Raw genomic sequence first — 12,326 nt, 5'->3', positions numbered from 1 at the left:
CATAAAAGAATGGGATATGTCATGATTGGTGTGGAACTGGTCGGAGCTGATGGAGGACGCGACGGTGCTACCGAAGCTTCGATGGCAGAAACATTGGGGTAAGGAGAAGACAGATCTAAGCCATCTTCGCCAGCAAGGGATATCAAGCATGAGAAACAACATTCTGGGCAGAGGACTGATGATTGCCGTTGGTGGCAGCATGGGAGTGAGCAACGCAGTGAATGGTACTAATCATCGCAATGTTATGTCTGAGGTCTGGGGAGATTGTTTTGCAACAGCCTTATCACTTCTTATCAATCACTACTGGTATCACTATCACTATCCCCATCGCCATCGCCATCGCCATCGCCATCGTACAGTACTACTAGTAGTAGTAAGGTAACGTCGACGGCATTAATGAGGTTAAAGGAATGAACGGTGGGAATACTCATTATAACTGTTCCTTCTCTCTTCCTTCCTCATTCCTGTTTCCTCCTTCCTCTTTCCTCTTTCCTTAGGCAAGCCTATCTTCAGCCAAACATCAAACCCGATGAACACTGCAAAGCACGGTATGAAGCCGTCTTGCTATCTCATTCCGGCCTGATCATGCGGGAACGTATCCGGGCACCAACTTAGATTCGGCCCAACACCCATCCTACCCAAACCGACATGTCTTCCCCTCATATCCTCATCATCGGAAGTGGCCTCGGTGGTCTCACTCTTGCTCAAGCCCTGAAGAAGAATGGCGTCCCTTTCACCGTCTTCGAGCGTGATGCTTCTGCTACTGCCCGCGCTCAAGGCTATCGATTCCGCCTGCATGAGGGATCCGAGGCACTGCAATGGTGTCTCCCAGCCGACATGTTCGGCCTGTTTGAGCGTACCTGCGGTAACACCGAACTCGGCATCACTATGATCGACCCGATCACCGCCACCGTTACCAAGGAGATGGACGGTGCCGACCCGTCTCAAAAGAACCGCCCAGGCGGAACCAACGGCCCCGTCGGCAAGGCCTACACCGTCGACCGTACGATGTTCCGTTCCTTGCTACTCCTGGGTCTGGAATCAGACGTCCAATTCAGCAAGCGTTTCACGCACTACACCACCTCCGACGCGGGCGTCACGGCGCACTTCAGCGACAGCACAACCGCCTCGGGAACCTTCCTCGTCGGCGCCGAAGGCGTCCACTCCCCCGTGCGCAAGCAGTTCCTCCCCGACCACAAGCACGTCGACACGGGCGGCCGCTTCGTCTACGGCAAAACGCTCCTAACGCCCGAGCTGCGTGCCCGCTTCCCCGCCGCAGGCATGAGTCGCATGACCCTCATCACCGACAATACACCCATGACGCTCTTCCAAGAACCCGTCGTCTTCGCCCACGACGCATCCGTCGAGTCCCACGGCTTGCTGCACCCGGTCAAAGACTACATGTACTGGGTGCTGCTCTCGCGGCCCGAAACCTTCGGCCTGCCGGACTCGCAGCTCGTCGGTCTAACGGGCCAGCCCGCTGCCGACCTCACCCTCAAGGTCACGCAGCACTGGGACCCGGCCATTCGCTCCATGCTGGAGCTGCAGAGCGTGGAGCAGACGTGCGCGATGCGCATCGCGTCCGTCAAGCCGGACCTCCCGGCGTGGACGCCCTCGGCGCAGGTCGCGGTGCTGGGGGATGCGGTGCACGCGATGTCGCCGACGGGAGCGCAGGGGGCGAACGTGGCAATCAAGGATGCGGCGAGCTTGGCCAAGGTGATTGTGGCGGGGGTGACGGCGGAGGGGGTGGGGCCAGTTCGAGGCGGAGATGAGGGCGGCGGCGAGGCCGGCGATCGAAGGGAGCTTTTTCGGCGGCAAGCGCATGTATAATCATCGGCCGTTTGACGAGTGCGAGGTCATTGATCTTTAGGTCGGCCATGGACGACGGGTTTGATTGGTCCGGCTTGCTAGGTGAGTTCCCCCTTTTCTCCCATCCTGTCGCTTGATACCCGCACTTTCCCTCCTCTTAGCCAGCCAGCTAGGCAGCTGGGCGTTGTCGTTGGCATTAGCAATCCGTGCGGCTTCGTGTACGACAGATAGCTCGACCCCTTTCTCTCCTCTCCACCGAGCGGACCGGAAACGGCAATCCGCCTGCAATCCTACTCCCACATTGATATTTCTACGGCGCTGTTGGTGCTTTATGCGATGAACAAGTAGACGAGGGCAGCTGTGCTTCTAGTTGCGTAGTCGCTATCCCGCCTCGAACTTGCGGGCCTTGGGGTTTTCGTCAAAGACGATAAGTGCCAGAGAGAAATGAGGGGCATTCGTGAAGTCACCGGTGGCTTCCTTGACCTTGGTCTGTTCTTCCGTGAGGAAGCGGGTGAGGGTGATGATGTTGTGTTATAGTGTACACGAGTATTCCTCTGCCTTGGGTTAGATTGGTTGAGACACGAGTATAAACAATAATGACTCCCACTCCATCCCCACATTCTTAACGGTACTAGTAGTTACTGGAAAAGCGTACCTAAAGTACTGCTTGTGCCGCCAAGTCCGATTCGACGTCTTTGTCTTTGAACTTCAATGTGGACTTCTCTCACATGACGATATCTCACAATCCTGCTAGTGACACTACTATTGAAAGCCCTAAGTTGGAATGAGCAGAGTAGAGCGGTCGACTTGATTTCGTCAATCGCATGTCAATCCTTCGTTCTTCATTTGTTCAACCTGAGAGAGCACGACTTGACAAGCTGTTGGAACGTCACTTCAACTGCCACGGCTGAATCGCGATCATTGTCTGCCTCAGAAATTCGACCGACGTTTTGACTAGCGATTCGAGAACCAGAGTAGAGTGACGACAGCATGCCAAAAGCGGTCAAAGGAGCGCTCCTGCAATGTGATCCGCCTCAAATGGCCATGGTGCGGAAGATCGACCGCGAGACCAACAACGCCTACATTATCGAGGAAATCGACGACCACACCTGTCTAGTCAAGGAGAACAAGGTGGAGGAGATCAAGGCAAAGGTCAAGGAATTGATGGACACGGCTATGGGAGTGGATGACGATGACAACGATGACAAGGACAGCGACCTGGACTAGATGCAAATGATACTGCTCTCTTTCACCGAGATTGTATTCATTATCGACTGGGTGGGGGGTCAAGAGTGAAAGCAATTCCTTCACAAAAACGAGCAACCGAGAATTTTCAGTCACTGCCGAGACTCTTGCAGAGGTCCTATTCACAGTACAACAGAAGCCAAAAATCACCTTGGAGGTGACCCCCGAGATTGCTGCTCCCGGTGCATTCTCCTGCTGCTCGTCATCCTAACGAGGCAAGAGAAAGACGCACAAATGGAGGTGCTGATGTCGCAGCAACAACTCGAACCATACTATCCAACTATGGACGTGAGTCTGGCGCCTCAGACGGCGGCTACAGAGGAGAAGTCTGCAGGGAGGAAGCCTGAACCCATGGCATACATTGGCACATCGTCCTGAACAACCTGTGTCAAGTGCGGGTAGGCCGTGGTGTCTCTAAATAGCAGGAAGCAGGGGCTGGAACTCCATTCGAAGGGCAAAGAGGAATTAAGTAGCAGGATTCGGTTGGTTTGCTACAAGGTCGGGATCTCGAATGAGGAGGCCCTCCAATCCAACGCCACATTCAAGCGACTTCGCGTCATCCAACTGGTATATTGCCGCACAATTCAACTCTAGTTGTGGTATCTGTTTTGGTTGAGGAACCTCTCCTTCAGGACTTGTGCTACCCTTCGGACCCCTTCAATGAGCTGCTCCTCCTCCTCCCAAGCCCAACAAAATCGTGCACCCCTACTCAACCGGGGATCTGAACTCTTGCTTCCTTTCACAGCCATCATTCCAGCCGACAGCAATCGTACGTTGTAGTCCTTGAGTGCGACAGCAGCAACCTCATCGGCGGAGATGCCGGGCGGGAACATGATGTAGAGGAAGAATCCACCGAGGACCTCTTCGTCTTGTCTGCCGTCCTCGAGTTGAAATGGTCGACCAGTATCGATGTCAACGCCTAATGGTCCCAGGTATTCTTCTGTTACTCGCCGAAGAGTGGCAGAGCGGGTCTGGTAGGTCGGGATCAAGACGTTCTGGAGATGAGCCTCAAGTGCACCAGTCCGCAATGCGTGTTCGATAAGTGTGGAAGAGAATTGACCAGGAGCGCCGCCTGACATTGTGGCTCCGCTATACATCAATTAGTATCATCACACAATGAGAGGAAGAGTATACTGACACTAGGTTGAGTCGGACGATGAACGCTGGCGTCGCTTCCGCCCATCCACATCTCATTCCGGGGCCCATGATCTTGGAAAAGGAACCGTTGCTGACAGCGTTGCCCCATTCCAGGTCGCCTCCGGGTAGAGAGTGGTCGACGTCGACCAGCCTCGGCGGTGGCGGAGGGGGCATCGAGGCATAATGGAAGGTTCCATTTCCATTCGCATGACTGGCCTCTTTGTCCTTGGCTCCAGCTGTCCACGACAGGAAGTCGTAGCAATCATCAGTGATGATGAGCGCATCATTCTTCCTGGCCAGTCGCACAAGAGCCTCTCTTCTCTCCAAGGTGTACGTCTTTGCGCTGGGGTTGCTGAAAGTGGGAACTAGGTAGATCACATGCCGGTAGAGCTTGGAATACTGCGGCGGACGCTTGTATGGCGTCCCAGAGGCCTCTTCCTCACGATCGACAGCTTCAATGCGCTTGCTTAAATGCTCCACATCCAGCCCGTCCTCATCTTCCGGCACACCGACGAGGCGATTTTGGAACCCTGCATCTTCAAATACCTTGCAGGCGTGGAAATAGGTCGGCTCTACCATCCAGATGCGGCGGGTGTACACAGGATCTGTAAACGCCGCGAGGATGCAGGCCAAGTTGATGGATGCCCCGCCAGTGATGCAGATGCGCTCATACGAGATGGGTTCAGGGGCGTCATCCTTCGAACCGGCCGGTGGTGATCTTAAGCGGTAGAGTCGAGACAGCCATGCCGCCAGACTTCTTCGAAGCGCAGGGTCGCCAATGTTTGGTCCGTAGAGTAAGGCTTCCGTGGCCCTTTTGGGGTTGGAGAGTGTGGCATCGGCAGCAGCACGGAGAGCTTGGCTGGGGAGCAGACGTGGTGTTGGCCATCCTTTCTGAAGGTCGACGTGTGGTTGAGGGATTGCGGAGGTCTGACTTCCTCCTGCCATATTGACGATGGTATACCAACGGCCTCAAGTGCTCTTCAGTAGAACAAGCAACTCTTTTGTCACACTCAAACGCGAACAACATGATGAAAGGCCAGGAAGATGGTTTTGAGGATGGAGGATACTTGTTGATCTGGCCGAGGAGACCCGTCTCGACGGGGCTGACAACCGCAGCCTCCTGGGAGGCGAGGAACGTGTCCGATCAAGCTCCATCCTCCAGACGTCGATACCCATTAATTGCGACCTCTTGATGCATCCATCCCAAGGATGCGATATCGAACTGGGGCCGAGGAGGCACTGGTAGTGCAGCGGACGGCGGTATCTCAGCCTGCGGACGTTGAAAACACCGTCGGAATCACAAAATCCTAGCGGCCGATGGCGACGGCGATGACAGCGGGATCCACGAGAACCCTTGCTCTCTCGTCTGAGACCCTCAGTCTGTCGCATCTAGCATGCTTCAGCTAAAACAACTCCCACAAACCACCAGCCAGATCAACGCTCGCGGCTTATCATGTCCTCTTCCCAGCACGGCCGTATGGGTCGTCGACACCATGTGCGGCCCAGAACCGATGTCCTTGTTGGACGCTCTGTGGAGTCTAAGTTCTTCGGACTCGGAGGCGCTGTCCGCTGTGCGACTCACTTGCGGGTATTGACGAGAACGAGACCATGTTGGGTTCCTGAAGAAGAGCAGACAGTTCTCTGATATGTCGTAGGGATCCTGGACTCTTGGGATTCAAATCTTTTTCAATCTTACACACTTGGAAGCTCTACGTACGCCTTCCGAGTCTCAAAGAAAAGCCCATCATGCCGAAAATCAACTTGTCTCTCGACGCCGAACAGGCCGCTTTCGACCAGGAAGTCGCCGAGATCAAGTCATGGTGGAAGTCGTCCCCCAAGCAGCGCCAGCTGAAGCGGTAGGGACTCTTCTTTGCTTTGGAACGTTTTGCGCTGCAGACAGACTGACGACCTACAGCCCATACCCGGCTGAGCGCATTGCGGCGCTTCGGAGCTCGATCAAGCAGAAATACCCGTCGAGCGACATGGCATTGAAGCTGTGGGAGCAGATGAACGAGCACCAGAAGAACGGAACTTGTGAGCTGACATTCGGCTGCACTGATCCGCTGCAAGCGGGTGTCATGGCGAAGCATCAGCAGGTATGAGACGAATCACGTTTCCTGAACCCAACGAGACGCCAGTGTCGTATCACACGGATATCTAACAGTTTGTGGCAAAAGACCATCTACGTCTCTGGAGCGCTATGCGGTTATTCGCAGGTCAGCCAGCCTGGGATGGACCACGCAGATTACCCGTGGGATACGGTGCCCGCGACAGTCAACAAGATCTTCCGGTCTCAGCAATGGCAGGATCAGCGACAGCGCCAATTCCGCTTCCTGTACCCTAAGGCCGACCGGGCAGGTCTGGAGCAATGGGACTTCCTCACTCCCATCGTGGCCGACGGAGACATGGGCTTCGGCGGTCTGACCCATACGATGAAGATGACGAGAGCGTTCGTCGAGGCCGGCGTGGCCATGTTCCATCTCGACGATCTGGCAATTGGTATGCTCAGCCTTGTCCCCTCTTGAGACTGACACCGCGATACTGACGCTTCCGGCGAAAGGAACCAAGAAGTTCACCATCGGTGAAGGACGAACCGTCGTCCCGACCAGCGAGTATCTGTCTCGGCTGACGGTTGCGCGCATGCAGATCGACATCATGGGCGCGGAGACGGTACGTACAACTCTTGGGAATATCCTGTTGATCCTAAAGATACAAGGGCATCCTACTGACACGTTTTACTCGCAGATGCTCATGTGCCGCTGCGACACCGACCACGCAGGCTACATCACGTCTGTGATCGACGCTCGCGACCACGCGTACGTCCTGGGCGCCACCAAGCCCGTGGAGCCGCTCACCATGGTCCTGTCCAAAGCGCTTGCCAGCGGCGCCGACTACCTGCAGACGCAAAAGGACTGGCTCGCCTCGGCGGAACTGAAGACGTTCGACGACGCCGTCGCATCCCACGCTGCATCCTCCCCTGACAGCGTGGCAGCGTACCAAGCCGCGGTCAAGAAAGCTTCCGGCTCGGCCTCCATTTCGCTGTCTGCCCGCCGCGCCCTGGCCGCCGAGCACCTCCCCAAGGAGCTCTACTCGACGCTCTTCTTCGACTGGGACCTGTGCCGGACGCCCGAGGGCTCGTACCGCTTCGCGCCGACCGTCGACGCCGTCATCTCGCGGGCCCTCCTCGCGGCCGGCCTGGGCGAAGTCACCTGGGCGCGCATGGACTACCCCGTGCCGTCGGACATTGACACGTTCCACAAGGCCGTGCGCGCCGTGCACCCGGACCGCAAGTTCGCCTTCGGATACACGGGCGGGTACGACTGGCTCAAGGCGGGCTGGACCGCGGAAGAAATCAAGGAGTTCCCGTGGGCCAGCTCCAAGAAGTACGGCATCGTGTGGCATGTCCAGCCCATCTGGGCGCTGCAGGGCATGAGACGCGCCGTCGAGGAATTCTCGGCGCTTTGGCAGAAGGGTGGCATCGCCGCTTACATGAACGCCGTCCAGGCCAAGGAGCTGAAGACCAGCTATCCGGGCTTGGCCGCGCGCACCGACGGCGCTGCCGCCGATACAAACGGGGTCGAGGAGGACGACGCCGACAACGCGGGATACGCCAGGTTTAGGTTCTCCGGTGCCTACTTGGCCGATGCCCTCTTGGAGACCGCCACCATGGGCGTCGACGGCGCCGAGAAGGGCTTGTTGATGGGTGAAGGCGTGGTCAAAGGTCCCAAGGCGAATCGCTTTGGCTAAGAAAGCTGGTTGCGCACAGAGTGTCTTTGACTGGGGCTTGTTTGACCTACGTCGATTATATATGCCATAGTTTGAGGGCACTTTAGACCACCGTCAACTATTCTATGGTGTATGTTCGTGCCCGAATAGTCTTGGAGAAGAACTTCTGCTCTTGCTTCAACCGTTCCGACCCGTCGAATGCTAGCAGGTAACCAGGATGTCGTAATACAGCACAGCCTGGCATGAAGTCTGGCCTGACCAGGTCCAATCATGCAAAGGTTGGGAGAGGGTCTTCGGCTCTTTAGATTATAAAGGACCGATTGTCTAGTGACTGCCAGTCCACTTCTGTACGCACTCGCAGGGCAGTGCTATTGTCAAATTATAGCAGCTTTACTCCTTGCCCTTCTCTTGTGACGGCTCTCGGGTGGGGGAATATGGAGTCAGATGTACCCTTCCCAAGGCCCCTTGATGATGGAATTGATCATTGTAGTGTTCTATAATGTTAACAAGTGCCTGGTGTAGCGGGCGATTGAGAGATACGAGTCCTCGCCCATCTTATTTGCTTCATAACGTAACGAATGTTTTGATACAGCCAGTGTTTGAGAAAATCATAAATTGAACTCAGAACCTTTGTCTATGTAGCCAGCCCCTTGTAACACGACCTCAGGTCGAGACGTCTCCCAACATCATAAACGCCACAAACGAGCAGCGACTTGAAATCCCAGTGCTCTCTCCTCTCTGATTACCAGACATATCGGAAATGCTATTGAACAATTAGAACTTAATCACTGCAATGGTGTATGACAGTGGGACATACCAAGTTTTGCTTGTCCGTGAGATCCTTGAAGTCGGTGTCAGGGTGAACAACCGCGCCGGCAGCAGCGTCTCGCGCGTCTCGCCTCTTGTTCTCCCACCAGCAGAGGAACATGTAGACGCCGATGGTGATCAGGGACAAGGCGTACGAGCCCAGAATGGCACCAGTGCCCAGCGGATAGAGGGGTGCTTGGGAGGGTTTGAAGAATTGCGGCGACACGATGTTCGAGACGCAGTAAGAGACGAACATCATGGCATTGACGGTGACTTTCTTGGTGTGGCCCTGCGTACGATGAACATGTCAGTTTTCAGGCTTTGGGAACTGCCATCAGAATATCCAAAGGGTTGGAACTTACCGCCGTGTTCGCGCCCACAAGACTTAGGGCGACGATGTACGGACCCAAGTAGAAGAAAGACATGTACATGGCCGCGAGACGGCTGTGGTACGATGTCAGAGGGAGTGTGTATAAGAAAACGGCGGCAATGAGGCCGACGATGATGCCGAAGATGATGAAAGCACCACGGAAGTGATACTTGGGGAAATACTTCAAGGCGAGGAAGACGCCTCCGTTGCAAATGTAGCTGGAAGCGGTCTGGACGACACCATTGGGGATGGTCAGGAGCGCGGACCGCTGCGAGCTGTAGCCTAGACCTTTCACAATCAAGGGCGAGAAGTTGGTGAGACCACCGTTGGGAATACTGATCCAGATGTTGAACAAGAACATCAGCCAGACCCGGATGTCGAGGAAGGCTTCGATGAATTGCTCTTTCTTGAATGTCTTGTTTTCAATTCCTGACCCGATCATTAGTGGCCGTTATCTAGACATCCAGGGGTGTCTGGAGGCTTACCCGTCTGGTTGATTCGGACACGATCAATGGCAATGGCCTTCTCCCTCTCGTTCAGGAACTTGGCCGTGACTGGGTTATCGGGCAGAAAGATTCCCACAGCAAGGCCGTAGACGAAAGTCATGGCTCCGCAGATCCAAAAGAAGCTCTGCCACTTGTGGAAGTGATCCATGTTGATAAAGCCGATTCTAGAGGATAGACAGAGGAGTCAGACACTTGACTCTAAATGTCAATTTCGAGCTTTCCACTTACGCATAGCCGATAGGGCCGGTGAAACAGGTGGAAAGACCCGTGTACATCAGTCCGTAGCGGAGTGATTGTTCCCTAGCCAAGGTCAGCGGACCATCGCTTGTCATGATCAATGTTTGAACTAGGCACTCACGATCGGGTATACCACATGGAGAGAATCAACATGTTTCCAGGAACGATTGGAGCTTCCAACAGACCCAGCAGAAAGCGACAAGCCATGAGCTGCGAGAAGGTTTTGACGAAGCCGGATCCGATGAGCAGCACGCCCCAGAGCATCATGGCGATGGACATGGTCTTTGCAATGGGTAATTTCTGCAAGAGCGAGCCCGATGGGAAGCACCAGACCAGGTAGCCAAACTGGTAGGAGCAGTGGTTAGTCCAGTCATTGATGCGTGTCGAGAAGCGGGCAGAGGGCAGCTCACGTAGAAAATACTCCCAATCCACGAGTACTGGTCGCCCACAAGGTTCAGGTCCGTTCTGAGCCCGTAGAGGGCGGCGGTGGCGTGGCTGACCTTGTCCATGGCCGGCAAAAGGACATTGAACCAGAGGATGGGAATCAATCGAAGGTCGAGCTTCCAACGAAGGCGCCAGACTTCCTTGGGCGAGTAGCCCTCGCCGCCCTCAAACACATCTGCCAGACCTGCGGCAACATCGAGTTTCTTCAAATCGGGCTCGCGAAGTCCCTTGTCCAAGTCGTAGACCTCGCCGACCTTGCTCTCTGATCTGGTGTCGGAGGGCTGGACGGCAGCCATGGTGGGCTCGATCTTTTCCATGTGGACGGCGTTGTGGTTGGGGTTGTGGTTGTGGTTGTTGTTGGTGTCCAGTACGAGCCCAGTAACGGTGGGTGTATGGATGATGTCGAGGACGAGTGTCGAGGTTCAGCCATGGCCTTATATTCGATCTCGACGGTGAACAGGGTTCAGTTAGACACTGGTGGCCAGCATCGAGGCGGTATCTGAAGCAGACTTCATCGGGCTTTGGGAGTCCGACAGCCGGTGCGAGGCGGGGCACGACGGGCTCGACATGCCGCCCAAGACTTCGACCCCATGTGCAGTGGTTGGTAGTATGTCCTAGTATGTCTGTATGTCTGTCCTGTGTGCGTGGGAGCGGATCTCGAACCCTACCTAGGTAGAGAATTGTGGACACCACAGTCTTGTCTAGATAAGACTGGGGGTGGAGGTCGAACTCTTGAAGCCATCAGAGGTTGATTGAGCTGGCAAGGTGTCCATAATCCCGTTATGTGGCCGGGCATCTTATCTGTTGTGAGGACCATGATCCATACTGTTGTGTGTGGTGGTTACTAGTACTCCTTACATGTAGCTCCACAGATAACGAACGAGGCTGAAGATAGACAAAAGCGGCGGATGGGGATTGAAGGGAGCTCTCCTCTCCCTCTGCCTCTCGCTCTCCCTCTCCGTTTCCCGCTCCCGCTCCCGCCCACCACCATCACCAGATGCGGCATACTGATACTAGTAGAGTCCATCACTTGTTAGCCACGAAGCTGGTGATGTTTAGCCAGAGTGGTCGGTCTCTTGTCTCCTGCGCTATACGAACAAGTCTCACTCCCCGTCTTTGTCTCCCTAGGTTCTCCGCTCTCGATCCTATCCTCCTATCCTACTATCCGCAAGACCCAAGAACCAATAGCCGATCGTTTCATTATCACCCTGTCCGGCCATCGTTGCAACGTCGATGAGATATGAACGTCCCTTTTTAGGTATCTAGGGTACAAGAGTACGTGCCAGACCACCAACGACCGCATCGCACTGTCAATACTCCGACCGTTCCAACCTTTCTGCTGCTGCATGAGCAACCCTGACAGCACCTGTCGTCAACTCGGTTGAGGGACATGAACCGGTCCTATGAGGTCGGTCTAGCCTCTCGCCTGATATGGTAGCTTGATAGTCGCTGATCCACCCCCTCACAGGCTCATGGACGGTCCATCACGGTCGACCGCATCTCCCAGCCCGATGGCGACGTCAACGGCAACGGCGACGGTGATTCCTCGCATCCAGCCAAGCGGCAAAGGGTCCTGGCTTGCAGGCGATGTCGCCACCGTAAACAGAAGGTACGTGCCGCGTCGGAGGTTGTGGCATCGAGGTGCAACCAGGCTCATGGTTTCCAGTGTGACGGGGATGGTCAGAACCCATGTTCCAACTGTAGGAAAGCCAACGAAGGTAATATCTGGCAACAATGAACTCTTTGCATTTGGGGGGCTTGCTGACCCGTGTCTATGTCTAGATTGCTCACCCACCGAGCCGACATTGATCCGAGCACGGTACAGAGCAGAGTAGGTCATGGTGGACAGCCGCCAGCAGCCAGCCGCCCACCGCCGGCAATCAGACAATGTAGCTGATGGCTGATAGCTACGTGCAATCCCTGGAGCAGAGACTTGGCCAGCTTGAGCGTCTCATACCACATGAAGGGCAGCAGGCACATCCAGATGGACCTTCGCTTGAAGGCAGCCTCGACGCTGAGGAACCGGCCCATCGTACTCACGACAG

General features: G+C 55.3%; 5 protein-coding genes across 5 annotated transcripts; 3 read left to right on the top strand and 2 right to left on the bottom strand.

Moving 5' to 3' along the window:
• Positions 1-648: 648 nt before the first annotated feature.
• A1O1_03230 (uncharacterized protein) lies at positions 649-1,830 on the top strand (the record flags this gene model as incomplete). Its single annotated transcript, XM_007724136.1, has 1 exon — positions 649-1,830. The coding sequence occupies one exon, from the start codon at positions 649-651 to the stop codon at positions 1,828-1,830; it is 1,182 nt and encodes a 393-aa protein (XP_007722326.1).
• Positions 1,831-2,799: 969 nt separating this feature from the next.
• On the top strand, positions 2,800-3,036 carry A1O1_03229 (uncharacterized protein; the record flags this gene model as incomplete). Its single annotated transcript, XM_007724135.1, has 1 exon — positions 2,800-3,036. The coding sequence occupies one exon, from the start codon at positions 2,800-2,802 to the stop codon at positions 3,034-3,036; it is 237 nt and encodes a 78-aa protein (XP_007722325.1).
• A 608-nt stretch (positions 3,037-3,644) lies between these two features.
• Positions 3,645-5,136, bottom strand: A1O1_03228 (uncharacterized protein; the record flags this gene model as incomplete). The annotated part of the gene is made up of 2 exons (XM_007724134.1): positions 3,645-4,143; positions 4,193-5,136. The coding sequence occupies 2 exons, from the start codon at positions 5,134-5,136 to the stop codon at positions 3,645-3,647; spliced, it is 1,443 nt and encodes a 480-aa protein (XP_007722324.1).
• Positions 5,137-5,937: 801 nt separating this feature from the next.
• A1O1_03227 (isocitrate lyase) lies at positions 5,938-7,938 on the top strand (the record flags this gene model as incomplete). Its single annotated transcript, XM_007724133.1, has 5 exons — positions 5,938-6,047; positions 6,107-6,287; positions 6,369-6,690; positions 6,752-6,861; positions 6,937-7,938. 5 exons carry the CDS (start codon positions 5,938-5,940, stop codon positions 7,936-7,938), a joined length of 1,725 nt encoding a protein of 574 aa, XP_007722323.1.
• A 760-nt stretch (positions 7,939-8,698) lies between these two features.
• On the bottom strand, positions 8,699-10,577 carry A1O1_03226 (uncharacterized protein; the record flags this gene model as incomplete). The annotated part of the gene is made up of 6 exons (XM_007724132.1): positions 8,699-9,013; positions 9,087-9,523; positions 9,580-9,764; positions 9,829-9,900; positions 9,959-10,182; positions 10,248-10,577. The coding sequence occupies 6 exons, from the start codon at positions 10,575-10,577 to the stop codon at positions 8,699-8,701; spliced, it is 1,563 nt and encodes a 520-aa protein (XP_007722322.1).
• Between the last annotated feature and the right edge of the window lie 1,749 nt (positions 10,578-12,326).

The sequence above is a fragment of the Capronia coronata genome, assembly GCF_000585585.1.
Source record: "Capronia coronata CBS 617.96 chromosome Unknown acBCG-supercont1.2, whole genome shotgun sequence".
NCBI classification, from domain to species: Eukaryota; Fungi; Ascomycota; class Eurotiomycetes; order Chaetothyriales; family Herpotrichiellaceae; genus Capronia; species Capronia coronata.
This window is presented reverse-complemented; position numbering and strand designations above follow the sequence as displayed.